At 40.9% G+C, this 21,976-nt stretch overlaps 2 protein-coding genes and 1 long non-coding RNA gene across 3 annotated transcripts in view; 1 reads left to right on the top strand and 2 right to left on the bottom strand.

Moving 5' to 3' along the window:
• The window catches only part of LOC121628730 (NACHT, LRR and PYD domains-containing protein 12-like), a 354,419-nt gene that overhangs the window by 246,811 nt on the left and 85,632 nt on the right, over positions 1-21,976 (bottom strand). The window lies entirely within an intron of this gene.
• On the top strand, positions 13,270-20,609 carry LOC121628786. Its single transcript, XR_006008262.1, has 3 exons — positions 13,270-13,280; positions 17,666-17,672; positions 20,436-20,609. It is a non-coding gene; the product is annotated as an uncharacterized LOC121628786 (long non-coding RNA).
• LOC121628770 (NACHT, LRR and PYD domains-containing protein 9A-like) lies at positions 15,085-17,863 on the bottom strand. The gene is made up of 2 exons (XM_041968098.1): positions 17,809-17,863; positions 15,085-15,569 (listed from the first exon to the last, which is right to left on the bottom strand). Exons 1-2 carry the CDS (start codon positions 17,817-17,819, stop codon positions 15,269-15,271), a joined length of 312 nt encoding a protein of 103 aa, XP_041824032.1. The 5' UTR covers positions 17,820-17,863; the 3' UTR covers positions 15,085-15,268.

Genomic DNA, 21,976 nt, shown 5'->3' with positions numbered 1-21,976 from the left:
TGGCTCAAAGAAATATTTCTTATTAATCACTAAGTTTATGTGCTGCAGTGATTAAAGACAAACAACACAGGACCATCTTAGGTAAACAACTGTTAATGGAAAAACAAATATTTATATTTGCTGTTTGTTTAAACAACTTTTGTGTTACTTTTAAAAATTTGATGACTACTTTAGTCATAATGAGTTCATTGTTTCCCAAAATCTAGGTCACATTTATATGTGCCACTCCTGTTCTGTACAAGTCCGACAGGAGACACGAACATCTCATGTTCTTCCACACGGACGTTTAAATAGCATGGTCAATGTCATATACACCGGACGCTGAAAAAAAACACCACTAAAAACGAGGGCTGTCAAAGCTAACACGTTAACGGTGGCAACTAATTTATGTGATTATTGCATTAATATTTTTAACACAATTAACACATGTGCGACATGACAAGCCCCATACAGGCAGGACGTGGAGAGGTGAGATGGAAAAGATGAGCCGACTGGCTCTATCGATGGATTTGAGAATAAACTCAACATTAATGGAGCAACTCATGGACTCGCCTTCGTGGAGAATAATGGTGTTTTAACACACACTCCTTTCCTGGTGAGAGGGTTCCACTGCTTTGTTTTACTTATCCTGCGTTTTCCACCAGTCCACTGACCAGGAAAAGGGGAGCACAAATGAGATCTTTCTGGAGGTCTAGATTTGATGAAATATTGAACTGATTATTACATTTAAAGTGATCATCTAATGTAAAAACATAAAGAAAAACTTGTAAAACGGCCAATGATCTATTTTATCAAGAGGAGTTTACTTTGGGTGAAGCTGCTGTAGGACTTTATCACTGCTGCACAAACACTTACACTTCAATGATAAAAGGAAAAGGCTGTTTTTAGCCAGATCATCAGTTTTATCAGAGTTTCTTCATCAATGTTGGCTATTTAACTTCAGTCGTCACATCTGCTGGTTTTAGGACAGAAATTATCACCATGGAGACGGTTGGTGAGATGATGATATATAAATTCTGAATTATGATCGAGAACAAGGTAGAGATGATTTAGAACAACGTATAGAAGTATATTACCTGCTGCATTTACTGACCAATGGGCATCTGACGTTTACCCAAGAGAAGGTCACTTAACACTAAATATGTGTAGCATTGGCACATTCTGTTGATACAATACAGTAAAAATGTGGAAATTTCAGGCATAAAAAACTCGCAAATGGTGATTAATAATGATTAATTTGTAACCTGTGATCAATCATGATCAAAATTATCTCACAGTAAAATAAATTACAATAATAATGGATATAAAATAGTATTTTTGCAGAATAACATATCAGCTGTCTAATAAAATAAACAAAGCGACTCACTGTCAAGACGAAGTTCCTCCGTCGTCTCTGCAGCCGCTGCAGGAGTTCAGGCTGACGGGTTTCTGTGTGAATTCTTCTTCTGGCTGCTGGATGATAACAAGGTGACCATTGACCTTTATATGGTGCGGTCCATAAAAATCCAGCTGCTTATCTTTTATCTCAAGCTTCATAATTTACAGTTTCACAGTTTAAATCACTGTCATTCAACCTGCTGCTATCAGTCTTTAGATATGATTTCACTTTGATGAAATTCTATGTTATTACTTTCATTTTAACTCTACTGGTTGTAAAACAAACGGACCCACCAGGACACCCTTGATATCTGAACATTGCCTGCAGTATAACTCATGATGTAGGTAGGGTGTGACACTCAGAGCAGATTCCTGTAAATCACATGAAGCCTCCTCTCAGATTCCTGTAAACCATCTGATTATTAATACACACACTGTATGATCAGACAGCTCGAAACCTTTTCTAGTTCAGTGATGATTGTGAGAAATATTTGTTTTAGGATCTGTCAGGTTAACCTGTAGCAAGGTTGGGGGGGGGGGCTTTGAGGACAGTCTCACTCTGTTTGCAGCAAAGACTCAAAGGACTGTTAAATTTAACCCAAACTTTTTATTTTTGATGTAACTGTCATTTTTTTCTTTTAATGTAAATAATGTTAAAGGTTTAAATGGCTCAGAGCTGTTAAATTTAAACAATATGACTATAACTGAGGATTTTGTGGCAAACTGTGGGCCTTCATGAAAACTTAACCTTCCCCCACTCCCTCCAGCTGCTGTTCTTTGTTAGCATGTGGAGAATGAATGCAGCAGACAGATAGACTTTCACTTTTCTTTGCAGAAATCACACACAAAGTCACCAAATGTCTCCACAGTTTCTAGAAATGTTTTGCAGGAGCAGCAACAACTCACATCCTCCACATGATTTATCCTCCATGACGAATCATTACTTTTTATTTTTGTATCTTTGTTGTACTAAGATTTGGGATTTTAGATTCTCTTTTCCTCACAGGTTAAAGTAGGCTCACTCAGGATGAAGGTCCTGTTTGCAACATCACACTCATCACATCATCCATCCTTCTGTCTAATAGTTGGACTCATGAATGCTTCTCATTTCAGCTCTTTGTTTCAAACTCTTCTCCTCACACTTGATGTACTGAAGTCTATAAGTTGATTTTCCCTTACGTCATATTTTCTTGCCAGGTAAGGTCCCAGATGAGAGTCATGGTGGCCAGTAGTAATTCTACAGGTAGTGACTTTATCTCCAGATAGACCAGTTGCTCTTACATCCCTTGTGATGATGTTTTTCTTTAGAAAATGTTAAGATGAAACTGTCTCTTTAACTGATGGTAGATGTGACCCCCTGAAGTTTGTTTATGATCCTGTTAAAGGTGTGGGTAATGCTAGACTCTTCATTTTAGACTAAATGTATTAACACCTCCAAAACATTTAATAAGATGCAGCCTGACAGAGTTCATCATGTCTTTGTAAATGTTTTCACTTTAAACAATGATTCTCCTCCAGGTTGTTTCTTTCACCTTTGTGTTGTTTTCTTGTTGTTTTTGTGTTATCATATCCACCGACAGCTGCATCTGAAGAGATCCTTCTGAGGTTTAATGATGACGCTGCTTGTTGTCTCTTCTCCAAGAATTACCATCAGATCCTAGTTCTGCTTTTCCTGCCTTTGTCTATGGTGTGATGTGAGTTTATTTGATCTTTATGTCACTAAAACTAAAGAATTAATTATTAACTTTAGTAAAAATATTGATAATCCAAAGCTCAGCATTACATATGACAAGGAAGTTTAAATTGTAAGTACATATAAGTTTAGGAACAGTTTTTGACTTCCAACTCAACTTTGATGCAAACACAGAGTTGGTTACAAGTTGAGAAGATGAAGGAATTCACTTGATGTGGAAGCTGAACTGAAGGAATGTGGGATCATCGCTCCTCAGACTGATTCTGTTTCTGCCTCATTTATCGTTTTTATGTTTGCACATTTTTAATAAATGACTGCAGGTAAAATGGATTAAAATGGATGGACCTGGATTAACACGTCTGCACAGGACTGAACATTAAGACAAACATTTCTGGAGCTTCACAACATAAATGCTGTGCAATAAAAAAAAATAATTAGAACTTAAAGAACTTTCAAAACCATCAACATTCCTGCAAATAAACAGTCAGACTATATCACACCCGAAATTTACACAACAGCAGAGTGTTCATTCATGTTAAGTTATTTATCAGAGATTAAAGTGCAAGTGTAGCGTCTAATTATTACATCATGTAGGTAGTGTAATCATATTCAGATCTACTAAGCACATGTAGACATAATGGTCTGTTTCTGTAATTATCACATGGATCCAGCTAACACGATGACCTTCAAAACCAGCCAGTACAAAAACACAGAACCAAGAATAAATAAACGGGTGAATGAAATACTGGTCTACTAATCTATGATATAAACAGAAAGTGAAGCAGCTCCAATAGCTATGCTTATATAACCCAAAAATCCTATATACTATCTAGCCCAACACATTCTACTTTTAACTATACTAAATATAACTGAAAGAGAAGTTAAAAGGGCTTTACTTATTACCAAACAAAAACGAGAAAGAAAAACAAGAGTATCAGTCAGCAAAAAGGAAGAACACGAAGCCAAACAGTTTTAACGCTGTTGGAAAAATACTAATCTTACTAATCAAACACCACCAATCAAAGTACACAGTCACAACCACAAAAGTTCTGCAAGCCAAGAGCAGACTGTCTGTGCAAACAGATGCCAATGAGTGAGCAGGTGCAGAAGTCCTTTATTTCCTGGTGGGTGACAGCAGGAGCAGTGATTGGACCACCTATTATCCAATCGGGAGGGAGGAGGTGAAGGTGTGTCAGTTCCAGCCAATCCTCAGCAGGTAGGAAGCAAGGGTGTGGTGAGCAGAACCAATCCATGGTGGGTGATGGCACACAGGTATTTGCATGCAAAACGAGAGTCATTAGACAAAAAGCAGCAGCCGTAACAATGGGTAAATAATAAAAAGGCCATAATGAGAAGAAGTAGTTTAACTGCTTGTGTGGCTTCTGTGCATGTGATGAATTGTTGCTGGTTTCATATTGTTATGGGCTTCCTCTGGTTCTGTGTAATCATTTTCATTTTTTGATGTTTGCAAGGTGCCACAATAATAAGAAAATTGGAATTCGAGACAATTGATCAGGAATAATAATAAAATAAAATAAGATGCAAAATCAGAACTAGAGAAACACTGTGACACTGTATTAGATCATTCTAATGGCAGCTTTGTTTTTTATATTTTAGATATACCAGAATAAAAAAGTATAATCTGATTAATGTAGTTGTCCCCAGTATTACAGAAGTAGGCTGGTTACCCTGTGGAGTGAGTCCGTATGAACTCACTCCGCAGTTTTATGTTAAACACCAGCAGCACTTCGTAGCAACTAACCATCTATTTTCTTCCAGAGAACGGCACTTTGTAACACAATCCCTTATTTTAGGTCAAATATCACTGCCAGTAAATATAAAACCTACAAGCTCAGACTAAAATACGAGTCTGACACTTTCTGTTGTTTACCGTCTGCACTTAGAGAATTAGTCTGTCCAGAGTTTCTGAGACACTAACTGATCCGTGTGTATCGTGTCTATTGGTTGCAAAGACCCATGAGAACAAATGTTAAATCTAAAAAGTTAATCATGATTGTTCTGTTCTTTATTGGAATGAAACAGCTTTGATCTCAAAGGGTTAAAGTGAAATATTTCATGTCATCATGAATCTTGCCACAGTCTTCCTCACTGGAAGTTCTGGTTGTCAGACTGAGCTCCATTAAGCTGCCGTGAGTCTGAAGAAGCAGCTCAGACCAGATCAAACAGTCGAGCTCACAGAGACGCTGCAGAGAAGAAGCTCAACTCTTCAGCTGCAGTCTGCTGTTACTCCACAATCCTCCTGATGCTTCGCTGTTTGACTCTCATGCTGTGGACTGATTCTGGTTCTGTTGGGTTTTAGCTGCTGCTGCTTGAAGTTTCCTCCACAGACACTGTTTGTGTCAGTCAGCTGTTCTCTGCACTGATTCCTGCTGTCAACATGAAATGAAACGACCATAAAGCTCAGAACACTGAGGATGTGCAGACTTTGAAATAATTGGAACCATCATTGACTAAAGATCAACTTTGAGGCTGACTGTGAAGCTGTGTTTTCCTAATCTCATCATGATGACCATGTTTAATCCTTCTTTTACTGAATCAATCCATCTTTCTCTATGGTGTCCTGGTCTGAATCATACATCTACAAAGGAGAGGATTTGCTTGAAGCAGATTGTTAAAAGGTCCATTGGTCTGATTAGTGAGTCACAGCTTTACCCAGCATCTCTGTATTTAAGACAGTTAGAGCGATTAGCTAAATCCAGGTGATGACTCCTTCCATCCTGCTTTACCTCACCCCGACTCACCTGGAAGACAAGAACACATATGTCAGAATTCTGTTGGTTGACTTCAGCTCAACATTTATCTAAATCTTCCCACAGCAGCTGGTTGAGAAACTGCAGTTACTGGGAGTGGAAACTAGTACCTACAACTGAGATCTGGGTTACTGAAAAACTGTGTGCAAGTTGTAGATGCAGAAAAAACAAAAATAAAGAATTAAAGTGATGATTATCAACTTCATAAAGGGTGAGACAACTTATCACCCTCCACTAATCATCAGTGATTCTGTTGATAAGAGTCCAGAAAAACAAATTCCTTAAAATCCATCTGAGTGATAAACTGATCTCTAGGGACACAACAGCTGTGGTCAGGAAAACACAGCACTGTCTTCATCTTCTCTGGAGACTGAAGAGGGGCCAGTCATGCCTGTGTTCTACTGCAGCACCACTGAGAGCATCCTCACCTACTGCATCACTTCCTGGTTCAGGATCACTGGTCCAGCTGTCCTCACTGCTGGACATCTACAGGCAGAGATGCACATGTAGAGGACACTGCAGCATCAGCATCTCCACTCGTCCTCAGGGTCTCTTCTCTCTGATGCAGCCAGGAAGGAAATGCAGGAGGATTCATGTGAGGACGTCTTTAGGAAGCAGCTTCTTTCCAGCTGTGATTAGACGACTGAATGAGCAACAGGTCATGGCTTCTGTCCCATATATTAATAAATTATATTAATATTTATTACTTACTGTTCATATGAATTTTTAATGGTAAAATGCTGTATTTTTTAGAATAGAATAGAATAGAATGCCTTTATTGTCATTATACACATGTACAATGAGATTAAGCCACCACCAATGTCAGTGCAAAAAAGCAGTATAAAAGATAAATAAAATTAAAGCCGCAAGCGGCATCCATCGGGTCCGAGCAGCCTGGACCCCGCCACCCGATGTCGCCATGACAACAGGTGTTGTAATGCGTTAAGGACCCAAAGTGTATGAATCCTGTCAAGTTTGGTGCAGTTCCCATTTATTCCTGTGGAGATATTAGCAAACCGTGTTTCATGGCGAGAAGGCTTTTTCCGTCGGTTACCACGGTTACACGCTTTCTCCTATTAGAAAGATTTGAGGAGTGTTTGGTCCCCAACTTGTCAGGAAGCTTCCCACCAAGTTTGGAGTCAGTCGCACGAATCCCCTCAGACTAGTTCGTTCAAATGGCAGTGAAATCCAAGATGGCGGCCACCCCGTTGCCATGGCAACAGGTGTTTGATTGACTTCTTTGCTGGACTTGGGGTGTCACACATATGAATACTGTCAAGTTTGGTGGAGATCCCATGTATTTCTGTGGAGATATGAGCAAACCGTGTTTCATGGCGAGAAGGCGTTTTTCCGTCTGTTGCCATGGTTACATGCTTTCTGCTATTAGAAAGATTTGAATATCGTTTGGTCCCTAACTTGTCAGGAAGCTTCCCACCAAGTTTGGAGTCGGTCGCGCGAATCCCCTCAGACTAGTTCGTTCAAATACCATGTGTGTAAAGTGCAAAAAAAGGCAAAAAAATGGCCGCACACGCCAAGATAGCAGGCACCCAGTTGCCATGGCAACAGGTATTTCATTGACTTTTTTGCTCGACTCGGGGTGTTACACATGTGTGCCGAGTTTCGTGTTCATACGTCGAAGTAGACTTTTGGGACCCCATTCATTTGGGGATTTTTGGTGACTGTAGGTGGCGCTGTTGAGCCAATTTTGTATTGAAGTGTATGCGGACCTTAGAATATCGCGATTTTCGCCGGACTTGACGTGTGTGCCAAGTTTCACAACTTTTCATGGGTGTTTAGGGGGTCAAATTTGGCGTCGAAATGCTTAGAAGAACGGAGGAGAATAAACATTTCAGGAACAATAGGGCCTTGCCATACTTTGTATGGCTCGGACCCTAATTAAAGCCGCAAGCGGCATCTATCGGGTCCGAGCTGCCTGGACCCCGCCACCCGATGTTGCCATGACAACAGGTGCTGTAATGCGTTAAGGACCCAACCTGTATGAATCCTGTCAAGTTTGGTGCAGATCCCACATTTTCCTATGGAGATATGAGCAAACCGTGTTTCATGGCGAGAAGGCGTTTTTCCGTCGGTTGCCACGGTAACACGCTTTCTGCTATTAGAAAGATTTGAGGAGCGTTTGGTCCCCAACTTGTCAGGAAGCTTCCCACCAAGTTTGGAGTCAATCGCACGAATCCCCTCAGACTAGTTCGCTCAAATGGCAGTGAAATCCAAGATGGCGGGCACCCCGTTGCCATGGCAACAAGTGTTTGATTGACTTCTTTGCTGGACTTGGGGTGTCACACGTATGAATACTGTGAAGTTTGGTGGAGATCCCAAGTATTTCTGTGGAGATATGAGCAAACCGTGTTTCATGGCGAGAAGGCGTTTTTCCGTCAGTTGCCACGGTAACATGCTTTCGGCTATTAGAAAGATTTGAGGAGCGTTTGGTCCCCAACTTGTCAGGAAGCTTCCCACCAAGTTTGGAGTCAGTCGCACGAATCCCCTCAGACTAGTTCGTTCAAATGTCAATGAAATCCAAGATGGCGGGCACCCCGTTGCCATGGCAACAGGTGTCCGATTGACTTCTTTGCTGGACTTGGGGTGTCACACGTATGAATCCTGTCAAGTTTGGTGCAGATCCCATGTATTTCTATGGAGATATGAGCAAACCGTGTTTCATGGCGAGAAGGCGTTTTTCCGTCGGTTGCCACGGTAACACGCTTTCTGCTATTAGAAAGATTTGAGGAGCGTTTGGTCCCCAACTTGTCAGGAAGCTTCCCACCAAGTTTGGAGTCAATCGCACGAATCCCCTCAGACTAGTTCGTTCAAATACGATGTGTGTAAAGTGCAAAAAATGGCAAAAAAATGGCCGCACACGCCAAGTTGGCGGGCACCGCGTTGCCATGGTAACAGGTGTTCAATTGACTTTTTTGGTCAGCTTGGGGTGTTACACGTGTGTGCCGAGTTTCGTGTTCCTACGTTGAAGTAGACTTCCGGGGCCCCATTCATGTGGTGATTTTGTTGGTGTCTAGGTGGCGCTGTTGAGGCAATTTTGTATTGAAGTGTATGCGGACCTTATAATATCCGAGTTATGCGGGGCCTGATGTGTGTGCCAAGTTTCACAACTTTTCATGGGTGTTTAGGGGGTCAAATTTGGCGTCGAAATGCTTAGGAGTATAATAAACATTTCAGGAACAATAGGGTCCTTCCATACTTCGTATGGCTCGGACCCTAATAAAAGATCTGAGGTATAAAATATTTACAAATAAACAAACAAATATGCACCCTCATTAAGTTATTTGCGGATATAAATATGATGTATATACCTGTATACCATACATGTATGTATATATTGATCGAGTTGAAAAATATATAAATTGCACTGAACATATTCAAGTCAGAAAAATATATTGCACATTCAGAGTATTCTTGCACATAATATGATATGTTGTACATGTCATATGACAGAATGTATTGCACATATGTCGTTAGTGTCCTGAGTATTTCACATTTGAAGTCCTACAGGAGTTCAGGGCAGTTATTGCTTTTAGTAAGAAACTGTTTTTGAGTCTGTTCGTTTTAGTCCTGATGCACCTGTAGCGCCTCCCAGAGGGCAGCAGGGCAAACAGAACAGAGCCAGGGTGGGAGCTGTCATTTATGATGTTTCTGGCTCTGCTGAGGCAGCGGGAGGTGTAAATGTCCATCAGGGAGGGGAGAGGGCAGCCAGTGATCTTCTGTGCTGTCTTTACAACTCTCTGTAGCCTCTCTCTGTCTGCTACAGTGCAGCTGCCGTACCATACTGTGATGCAGTATGTCAGCAGGCACTCAATGGATGAGCGGTAGAAGGTCAGCAGCAGGTTGGAGTTAAGTTTGTGCCTCCTGAGGATTCTCAGGAAGTGTAGCCGCTGCTGAGCTTTCTTGGTGATTGACGTGATATTCTCTGACCAGGAGATGTCGGCCGAGATGATGACACCAAGAAACCTGATGGTGTGGACCCTCTCCACACACTCGCTGTTTATGTAGAGGGGGGCTGGGTCTGTGCTATGCCTCCTGAAGTCGATGATAATCTCCCTGGTTTTCTCGGTGTTGAGAGCAAGGTTGTTCTCAGAACACCAAGCAGCCAGCTTCAGGATCTCCTCCCTGTAGGCAGCCTCATCACCCCCGGAGATGAGTCCGACCACTGTAGTGTCGTCAGCAAACTTGACGATGAGGTTGTCATTGTGGGCCGGCCTGCAGTCGTGAGTGTAGAGGTAGTACAGGAGGGGGCTCAGCACACAGCCCTGTGGGGAGCCGATGCTCAGCATGCGGGTGGAGGAGAGGTGGGGACCTAGTCTCACAGTCTGGGGTCGGTCTGTTAGAAAGTCCTTTATCCAGGCACATGTGAGAGGGGGGAGGCCAACAGTGTCCAGTTTTGTGCATAATCTGTCCGGGATTATTGTGTTGAACGCAGAACTGTAATCCACATAGAGCATCCGGGCGTAGCTCTCCTGCTGCTCCAGGTGGTTCAGCGCAGAGTGAAGAGCTACAGCTATGGCGTCCTCAGTGGATCTGTTCGCGCGGTATGCAAACTGGTGGGAGTCGAAGTCTGGGGGGAGATGGTCCTTCATGTGCTGAAGAACAAGTCTCTCAAAGCACTTCATGATTACCGGACTGAGGGCCACCGGTCGGTAATCGTTCAGGCTGGTGATGGGAAACTTCTTCTGCACCAGGACTATTATGGAAGATTTGAGGCAGTGTGGGATGACTGCCTGATCCAGGGAGAGGTTGAAGATCCTGGTAAAGGTGGGGGCGAGCTGGTGGGCGCACGGTCTGAGCACCTTGCCAGGTACTCCGTCTGGGCCAGTGGCCTTCTTAGTGTTCACTGCCAGGAGCACCCGACTGACATCGTGCTCCTGGATGGTGAGTGGGGTGGTGCGGGAGCCAGATGGGGGTGTAGGTGGGGGTGGGGGTGGGGGCATGGTTGGAGCAGATGCATGCTGCTGAGATTCGAACTGGGCAAAGAAGCAGTTTAGCTCCTCTGCCAGTGTTGCACTCTGATCTGCTGTCGACTAGGGGTTGCATGACTTCAGATTTTTTTAAGTCGACACTAATGTGATGAAAGTCAAGTCGACGTCAACTAGTCGCTGGTGACGTCATTGATATTTTTTCAGTAATTAAAAAAAAACACAGGAGGAGGGGAATGCTTTGCAACAACCTGTATTCACTGACAATGGTCAGCTGATACACAGAACTTATACATAACAGCATTTAGGATCAAGTATTAACGGCAACTCTTAACAATGTTAATTTTTTTTACATGACATACCTACATGTTATGTTAGGCTACATCTCCCACAGGTGCAAAAGAAAATACTGTAATGCACAAAACAATTTGGGAGGAAAACAACACACAGGCAAGAGCCTGCAAGCCTAGTCATCATCACAGTCCTGCTCAGTCACAGGTTTTGTTTTTCGGTCCTGGTTTGCGTGCAAGAACAGAAGTGCTTCGACGTGAGCTGGGTGAAGGCTTGCCCGCAGTCGCGTGATGGTATTTCCGGCCAGTGAAAAAATCCTCTGAGTCAGAACATCTTTCCCTTTTTATTGAAATACTTCATTTTTAAACCATCTTTCCAGTGTAAAGACGGTTTAAAAATGTCATGATAGAGTCATTATCTTTCTGCAGAACTAATCCACCTACATGTAAAAATAAAGGAACCTGGGTTTAGTTGCTTTCTGATGAAGAGGAAGAGTGTTTTAGGTGTTTCAGCCTCAGTTTCAGCTGAACTTCATGGACCCGGTTCAGTCAGAATCAGTCTGCCTCAGCAGTAAAACCTTCTCCTGTCTGACTTGGTTCTGTTTGTTGATGTGTTGCAGTTCAAATGAATTTTTACTGAGCAAGAAAAATGTTTTGATTTTCACATTTACTTGATAAGAAGGTGCTAAACACTCACTTCCTGCTGCTGTTGCCGATTTTGTTTGTCACTGCTGTTGGTGGAAATGTCCAGAAACTTCGTCTTTAGTTGCTGATCATTTTTCAGCTTCTCTACAATATGAATTCTTCTCATTTTCTCCAGAAAACAGAGTTCATATTTAAGGAGGATGGATCTCTGCTCTGATGAAGAACTTTGTTTTCATTAAAAGAAAAAGAAAAAAAAGTTAAGCTTCATCATCAGAACTATGTTTCAGGATGAAGATCAGTCCAAAACAAAACCATGAAGAGCATCTGATCAGTCAGGAAGAGTCCAACACGAATCCAGATCTGAGCAGTTTGGTGTCCAGATCGAGTCCAAAGACACCCGTCTTCCTTCAGGACTCTTCCTCCTGGAGTTCATGACACGACGTGACAGTCAGCTGTGATACACCAACTCTTTGCTTTACTAACGTTTACGTCTAATTTAGTGTCAAATTTAATTGATTTTAGCTGTGGTTTTAGACAGAGTGCGAACCATACCGTGGGCTTAGGGGGAGCCGCTTTTTTGCATTTCCTATCCTTTTTCGGCAAGTAAGAACATGATGCCAGGTGATATTACAGATTGCCCCACAGAACATAGGCGTACCAATACATAATGGTTAACAACTCTTATGCAACAATAATACATAACAGGTGCAAATGTCCCTTGCAAAAAAATTTTTTACCATTTTTTTTGCGAAGATCAACTTACATAGTTAATATTCCCCACATATCACACACGTACAAAGCGATGCTTGCCATACACAATATAATGAGCAATGATAGTTTCCCATATTGTAAATACTTAAAGCAGGTCTTACCTTTTACGTATTTACTTTTATTTTGTATTTAACGTAGCTCTACAGGAAGTTTAACTTGGAGCGCCGCCACGCTTCAGTGGTCACAATAATTATAGCATCCATAGTCATACTTTAGGCTACAGTGAATTTGTGAGCAAGGCATACATTTTATTGTCAGTATTATATAGCTCCCCCAACATTTCATAAATCCTGTTTCTAGGGGAGCTCATGTTTCATTAAGGGGAGCTATAGCTCCCCCAGCTCCCCTGTGGTTCGCACCCTGGTTTTAGATGCCAGAAGAGAAGAGATGTAATGTTAGAAGAAAAAGATGTGAGTGGAGTTCAGAGATGGTAAAGGAGGAGATCTGAAACAGCAGAGAAGACGTGTGGAGAGAACGTTAGTGCTGCTGTTTGCAGATGATGAAATATTTACTGAGTTCTTATTCTGAGGCTTCAGTTTGAAATCTTTTCCTAATACTGATCTCAGAATAACAGCAGTGAAACACAAAGATACTAAATCCTCTTTTTTCCTGAAAAACAACATAATGAAGATGTGATGTGAGGATTAAGAGCCTCCCTCACATGTGAACCATTAACCAGGACGACGCTCATCTTCCACAGAAAAACTCTGAGTCTGTGTCTTTGTTGTTGTTGTGAAGCTGTTGTTCATGTGAAATCAGCTGTGAAGCCACACCTTCAGATCCACATCTTGTTTACAGCCAACTTGCTAACAAGGCGCCACTTTGCTATAAATCCTGAAAGTTGTAGTTTCCATGTTGTTGTTTGACCCTGGAAGAAGATAAATATGTGGATGATAACATGTCTGATGATTCAAAGAGTTCAATTCAGGTTCATTTGGAGCAGGAAGCTCTGCTGAGAACATCCACTGGGCTCATTTTTTACAAAAAATCTTTATTGACTCAAACAAGCAAAACACAGTGAACACAGTGAAGGAATGAAAGCTGGGAAACCTCCAAAGTAGAAATATATTTCAGAACAAGTGAAAGGAAAGAGAAATATTCCTTTCAGGTTCCAACATTTCCATCAGCTTCATCTTCTCTGAAGCTGCTTCATCTCAGACTGAAACACTCAAATATCAAAGGCAGACTGGGCTCCGGTTTGATTAAAAATCTGTTTTAAAATACAGAAAATGAAACAAAGACAATAAAACCGGAGCCATACTTTACACTTTAAATTCAGACATAACTGCATGTAGTGATCACAGCTCCATTTATGGATCATTTCTTTCCTGATCATCTTAAACTCAACATTATTTTTATTATTTCAAAGGACAAAATGCTTGATTAAAAATAGACGTCAACAGTAAATACATTTTCAATTTCAATTTAAATTTTCAATTTCAATTTCAATGTCTGTATTGTCCCCAAAGGGAAATTGATTTCGCAGCCAAAACAAACACATAGGACAGACATCACATCAAAACATCAGCAAACAAAATCAGAACCGAAGGCATATCTCAAAAAGACAGATTCTCACAATTCAAAACATTAAATGAGCTTAAAAAACATTAAATGAGCTTAAAATAAGTTAAAAAGAGTCACAGCTAAAAACAAAATAAAACAACTCTGTCACCTTAGGCCATTACTGCTAAGTAATTGAACAGCAGTAGGGACAAATGACACTTTAAGTCTCTTTGTCCTCCCTAAAGTGGCCTTGAAGCGATGGCCAGAAGGTAATAAAATGAACTCATTTTCCTCAACACATTTTTATTAAAAATGGCCAAAAGACCCTCCTGCTGGGATCCAGAAACTTTGCCAGCAGCTTTGACTAAGCGACCTAAGCGGTTTTTATCTGCCAAACTTAGGCTCCCGAACCAAGCAATAATACAAAAGGATAAAACCGATTCAGTTACACTTTTGTAAAAAATCATCTTCATCATCATCATCTCCATTCAGTGAAGCTGCAGCTTCAGACTCTGGATCATCAGAACGAAGCTTCTCCTCTCAGAACAAACACGGTCCTGTTCAGTCACCACGCCTCCATCTGTGTAGAGAAAAATGAAGATCAGATCAGATAAAAGAGCATTTGTCCTCCATCAGTATAAAGAGCAGCAGGACTTCAGTCCTGTTCAGATCAGCTGTTCAGCATCTCCATTTTCCTTTCAACTCTCATGTCAACGTGTCACCATGAACACGGAGATGAAGCTCAACACACCTGCAGAAACTTTAATCATCAAGTCTGTTTGCCCTTCAGATTTCACTCAGAATGGAAATAAACTGCTGAGTCATGAAAGCTTCATTACTGCACCATCACCGTGGTGATAAATTTACTGCTGTTACATGTCAGATGATTAATTTAAACAAAGAGTCTCTGAGTGTTGATGAACATCTGATCTGTTAGTGAAACATCAGCTGACACATAAACATGGAGACTGTCCCTGAACATAAACACGGAGACTGTCCCTGAACATACTTGGATGGAACTAATGACAGAAGGACAGAAATGATGACTGAACCTCAGCAGAGGTTCTGGTCTGTATCAAGATCACATGGTTCCTAAATAAAAAGCTTCTCTGAAATCAGAGACTGCAGTCAGACTGATCTCAGAGCAGAGAGATGATGAAGCTGATCAGCTGTTTAGTGTTGAAATGAGACAACAAACAGATTTGATGGAATTAGTTTGATGTTGGATCAACATGAAAAGTCTGTCCAATCCTGAAGCCCAGCATTGTTCTCCTCTCACAGCTTCACTGAGGGAAGCAGCTGCTGAGAAGACTGCAGCTTTGAAGGAAACACCAGATCTTTGCTTTGATTCCAGCTGTGTTTAGTACAATACAGCTGAGAGCTGCTCCAACCATCTACTGACCTCAGAGTCTCAAGTTTGTTCTGTGGATTCTTCACAAGATCAAGCAGCTCCTTCACACCTGACTCCTGCAGGTAGTTGAAACTCAGGTCTAGTCCTGTCAGATGGGAGGGGTTGGATCTCAGCGCTGACACCAGAGAATCACAGCTGATCTTTGACAAACAGCAACTCTGCAATCTGAATGAAGAATAAAAGTTGTGAGCTGAAACCAAAAGGATGCAGGTTAAAACAGTCAAACAGAAGCAGAGAAAAAAGGTTCTTATTAATATTAATGACAACATGCTGCATCTTCATTAAAGATGTAGTGACTTCAGCTCTTAAACTCTGCAGCTCCACCAGAGGCTCCATCCATACAAACTCATGTTGTGCAGCCAAATGATTCAAGCAAAGAAAATAAACATGTCAGGATAAATTCATGAGGAAATGGGGACAATCGATAAAATGAGCTGTTTTATTGAGTAATAAAGACAGAAAAACATGCTGTACTGATGTCTAATGTTTCATTTAATAATGGAAACAAACTTATTGAAGAGTTGACAGAAGCAGAACTTGTTACGGTGACATGTTGTGTTTTAATATTTCAGTCAGAACAAACATTACAGAGTCTTATAAACGTGTTGGAACCAGCTAGAGGTGGACTGATTGATCAGTTTGGCTGATTAATGGATGCTGATGTGCAGTTTGACAAACTATCAGAATCAGAGGAATTAGATGCTGAATGTTGGGAGACCTCCACCATCTCCACCAGGAAGCTACGTACCTGAAGTCAAGCTGAAGTCAGAGACTCAAGTTCAGTGTTTCCAATTCTAACAGAGTTAAATGCACTTTAATGAAAAAGTTCCAGCTCAGACTTGGATAATAACTTGGATTGATCTCATTAATTTAATCTACCGATTTTCTTTCATCCAGCAGGAAATTATGAACACACATCAGTCCTTGTGGTACCTTGTAATCTCCTGTAGCTTCCTCCTCCTCCCTCACAGAGCTGCTGAACATTGTGAGGGTGTTTAGTCAGAAAATACTCTTGGTGATTATTTACTCTTTGCTTGGGAAAATTTATTGTGTCACTGAAATGTGTCACCAGGAAAAAGAAGACTCTTCATCCTGTTTCCTGTAATATTAAGCAGGCTGACAGAGCAGTACCAGAGCCTCAAGTTGGACAGTCAGACCTCTTATTCCAGAGTTTAGGGGCTTTGTCCACGAAACCTCCGTCTCCTCTGGTCTTCAATCTCGTCTCTGGGAAAACTAAAAGTCCTTTGGTAGAAGATCTCAGACTTCCAACAGGCTCATATGGATGGTAAAGGTCTGATAAATAGGAGGGTGAGTCTGAGGGCTTGAAGGTCACCAGTAACATCTTAAAACCAATTCTAAAACATACTGGGAACCAGTGCAAAGACATTATAAACAGCAGTAATGTGCTCTCTTTTCTTGGTTCTGGTTAAAAGTCTGGTAGCTGAGTTCTGAACAATCTGGAGTCTATTCATAGATTTCTGGCTGAGACGTGTAAAAAGACTGTTGCAACAGTCCAGGTATGAAGAGATAAAAGCATGTAAAATGACTTCAGTGTCTTTAAAAGATAAAGCTGTTCATATTTTAGAAACATTTCTTCAGTGATAAAAACATGACTGCATGGGTTTTTTTATGTGAGCCTGAAAAGTAGGGGTGCTGGAAAAAATTGTTTCACGTCTGAATCGCAATTCTTATTTATTAACATTGTGAATCAATCCTAATTTTTAAGAATTGATGTTTAAAAACGCGTTGTTTTTTTTTTTATTGTTGTTGTTTTTTGTTCCCGACCGATTTCCAACCTTACTTTCTGCACGTACCGTTTGTCCAGACACGGCCTCCGTCATGAATTGTTTCGGTGAGTGGCGGGTCCTCCAGAACTAGCTTTTAGCCTAGCTTTGACATGGATGAGGAAAAAGAAATACAGCCACTACCGTCTTCGCCGAAGGCAAATGTTTGGGTGCACTTTGGATTTTACACTTTTGCGGTTAAGGAGTTTGACATGACATATGCGGTGTGCAAAATCTGCAAAATAAAAGTCACGTATTTCGGGAACACTTCAAATCCCGAGCCCACATCTTACGCCATCACCCGGAGCTAAAAGAAATGGAGCAGCAGGCACGACCAACTCCTGACCAACGCACACTCCATCACTTCACTAAACTCCCAACCAACTCTGAACGAGCAAAGCGGATGAGTAAATCTATTGCATGTTTCATCTCAAAAGATCTTTAGCCCTACAATGTTGTTGAGAACGAAGGGTTTAGATTCATGGTGCATACGATCGAGCCAAAGTATGTCATACCATCACAACAGTTTTTTTTACAGAGAAAGCCATACCACAACTTTACGAAGAGACAAAAGTAGAAGTAGAGGCAGCCTTGGCCAAAGCCCAGAGAGTAGCGCTTACCTGTGATGCATGGACTTCCAGAGCAACCCACTCCTTTGTCATATTCACGGCTGACTACATCACCAACACCTGGCAGATCGAGTCACGTGTTTTACAAACACAGGTGATGCACGAAAGCCACACAGCCACAAACATGAATTTGATGTTCCACACGGTGGCAAATGAATGGAAACTAACAATCGCAGATATGGTTATAATACAATAATAATACAGATAATGCTGCAAATATGCTGGCAGCGGTGCAGCTTGATAACGTGATGCATATCTCATGTTTTGCACACACATTAAATCTGGCTGGTCACCGGGCATTGAAGCTTAACCCTGTGTCTAGGGATGTTATGCTCGAGCAGTCTGCTCGATCACGTGTCGAGCATGTGACACGGAAGTGTTGCGAGCATTGTCTCTGAGCATTGATTCAGCATGCCAAAAGTCACGTGATAGACCAAACGATGCCTCGTTACGTCATCAGCGCGTATCGAGCAGCAAGCGGGATCTTTGAAGGGACCGGGCTTGTCAATCTCTCAGATTCCAAACGCTGAGGAGATCGCGGGTTTTTGAGAGGAGATTCTGTAGCGATTGTGCGACATTGCATTTTGAAAACAAATTTAGGAAAAGCATCACATCAGCATGAGCTTATATTGGATCACATTTAGCTTTTAGAGATTTGGGGAAACAAACGTCTGCGCGAGACGCAGTTGCCAGAGTAACTGCTGAAGGAGCTCGGAGTATGAGAGAAGGACGGAGCAGGCGGTGCCTTCACCATCATAGGTAAGCTTAATTCCCCTTTCTTTATATAGATGTTTTTAAATAGCCTTACAAAGAGCAGACTTTAAAGTTAATCATAAACTTCAACCAGAAGCATCAGAGGAAACGTCTCAGTCTACAGCTGCAGAGGAAAACTACAACCTGCAGGACCTTAGACACCAAGCTGGTTTCTGATCACCATCAGCAGAGAATTTAATAATTTTAAACTTGGTTAATTACAATTTTGTTCTTGTGTTTCTTTCAGGTGCAACCTCTCCAAAGCTGGAGAGTTAGTGTGCCAGAATAGGAGCAGACTGAAGCCTGACAGAAAATACGTTATTTAAATAAAAATTTATGACACATCACAATGTTGCCAGTTTTTTTTTTCTCATCATACATTTCAAGATTCAAAGTGTCTTTGTCATTTGCACAGTAAGGAAACAAGTTTCTCTGAACAATGAAAATCTTACTTTGCCGTCCAACCTGAATGCCATAAAACATTATAAAATGAAAATAAACAATTTGAAAAAAAAAAAACTAGATAGACGATAAAAAAAACTGAGTAAATAATCTATGTACATAAATGTGCAGTGAGCTATAAACTGTTGTTTCACATTTAACAACGATCAGCTATGCAAACGAAAACAACTCATGAGGTAGACAAAACACGCATTTGCAATATCTATTATAAATAATAAGACACATAAAACAGTAAACAATTTTATTACAACTGTATAAAATAACTAACACAGTCACTATCCCCGTTGCACAAACACTTCTTCCCTCATGCCTTCTCACTGAGTAACTACTATCATTACAGATTGGTTTACTTAAGTTACACCACAATTCTGTTACCTAAACAAATGTTACCTAATACCCCTCCTTGTTATTTATGTGAACAACAGAAAATAAATATTCACTTGGATGGTAGATTACATATCGTTTATTGAACACGTATTCAAAGTTGAGATAGGAATGACAGATGTGAGGTGTCAATGCCGTCCTTCTGATACATCAGACTCCTACAGCCAGCAGATGGAGCTCTTTGGTTTGGTCAAATGATTCAGAACACTAAGCCATTTTCAAGCATTTGGTTCAAAGTTGGCTCGATGATTCATGAGGCCTCGCTTTCACCATCCCTACCTGTGTCACGACTCCTTGGGAGAATAAGGCGGATTACTGTTTTTTTTTCCACTGAAACCCCATCACAAGCTACGCACTGCAGGAGAAACAGAAACTTCTGCAGTTACCAGCACACAAGCTAAAAACTGACATAGGACCAAGATGAAACAGCGCTTTTGATATGGTTGAAAGGTTTTTAGAGCAGCAGCCTGCAATCTGTGCTGCTCTCCTCAGGTGAGAAAAGGTGGAAGTTCAGGTGACATGTGCAAACTCAGTGAAACTGATATCTCCAATGCTGAGGAAATGGCCAAAGCACTGAAACCGTTAAGGGATGCAACAAAAATCATGTCAGACTCTATGCCCACACTTACTGCTCCATTACATGCTCAGCTGCTTCATGACACCACACCAGACTTTGCTGAGGATGATGTACCACTTGTGCAAGAAATAAAAATGACCATTCATGAAGATCTCTCAAAGAGATACACAAGTGTGCAGATGAAGAGCATTCTTCTGACTGCCTCCACCCTGGATCCCAGGTTCAAAGCCCTTCCTTTCCTCACCAAAGAGGAGCAACTGGACGTCCATGCCAAAGTGACTTTTTTAAAATGTGTAGAGTAAATACATGTGTACATTTTAATAATTTAGATTAATGACAGGCATATGTATATAAATTGTATCTGATGTTGAAGGACTTGTAACAGGAAATTTAATGAGCCTTTTGCCTTACTAGAAAACCCGTTGCTACTACCCACCTCTAGTAGTTTTAACTGAATTCTCTTACATTTACACATGCTGTTCAGTATTTTCACTGACCTTTGACACACATAGAAGAATAACTTGTAGATGCTTATTCTCACTGACACATCTAAAACCACAACAAGTAGAACTTTAAATTGAACAATGCCAATAACTATTCTTTACTTTAATCATTACACAGAAGCTGTGTCCCAATTCAGGGTCTACACACTTCGAAGTCTGCTTAACGTTGGTGAAATGGGACAGCCTACCTAGTCTAGAAGAATTTCCCATAGCAACAACACAGGACGTTGAATCACTTAAACCTCTGAAATTACACGTAGGAAACATCAGTAGACGCTGAACACGGAGCGGCAACACCGTCAGTAAAAAAAAAAACACTGTTTGAGGCTCTGTTGTTTTCCAGCCGGTACACACTTCATTAAGAGGCCGCGAAGGATGCATCACCACCATCCTTCGTTTGAGGCCAGACGAAGTGCGGATTCAAAACTTTATTAGGACAAATAATACAGAACAGAAACATGAATACAGCCGCCAAGAGGTTGCAATCATTCAGAAACATCATATTACACAAAACAGGAAAACAGCCCATAAATCACAGGTCTTAATGGCTTTCATGTTAGTAAATGTACAATTTAATATATTGTTTGACCTTATTATTAAAGGCAATATATAATGAGACTGATGATATAAAACTGTTTTGCTTTTTGGGGGTTTTTTCTCAGATGGATAAATTGATTAAAATCATTAGTAGTGTTTGTATTTTCATGTTTTTCAGCTCATATTGTAGAGGTGCTGTTCTCACTTCAGTGTACAAAAACCACATGAGCATACAGCTTTTTAAAAAAATATTTTCCATGTTAAATGAATAGAGGGGTGTAACAAAAATAACAGGATTAAGTAGGAGAAAAAAATAACAATAATAAGTAATAAATAAATCAACCCGTAGACCAGACCACCAGACCACTGTAAAATAATAAAGATGAGAGAAAACAGTAATAATTATACCATGTTTTCTGGTTAGAGAAAGGCAGAGTTAAACTAATGCAGGGGTGTCCAAAATCGGTCTCAAGGGCGCTGTCCTGCAGGTCTTTGATGTGTCTCTGCTCCAATATACCTGACTCGTTCTAAATGGATCCAACTATGAAGTTCTGCACAATGACTCATTCATTTGAGTCAGGTGTGTTGGAGCAGGGAAACATGGAAAGCCTCCAGTATTGCAGCCCTCATGGACTGGAGCTGGACACCCCTGAACTAAAGAATAACCTACAGTCAGCACCAGACCCTCTCCTCTAGAGGCCTTTTAGATCCAACCCACCTAACCCAGTCTAAAGGCTGTGTGTTTTAGATAACAGTGCTAGCAAGTTTTTATGTTATACACACAATACACTACTGCCTCCAAGGCTACTTCGCTTTCACAAGATCTCAAGATTCATGATTAAGACTTTCACAAGCAAATGAGAAATAGTGTGATTAGATAGTCACTGTATTTCAAATAGAGTATGGTATAAGGTAAAATAGCACATATTTCAAATGGTGAATA

Source organism: Melanotaenia boesemani, chromosome 18 (genome assembly GCF_017639745.1).
Source record: "Melanotaenia boesemani isolate fMelBoe1 chromosome 18, fMelBoe1.pri, whole genome shotgun sequence".
Classification (NCBI taxonomy): domain Eukaryota; kingdom Metazoa; phylum Chordata; class Actinopteri; order Atheriniformes; family Melanotaeniidae; genus Melanotaenia; species Melanotaenia boesemani.
The sequence above is the reverse complement of the archived record's forward strand: the minus strand, read 5'-3'. Positions and strand labels throughout refer to the sequence as shown.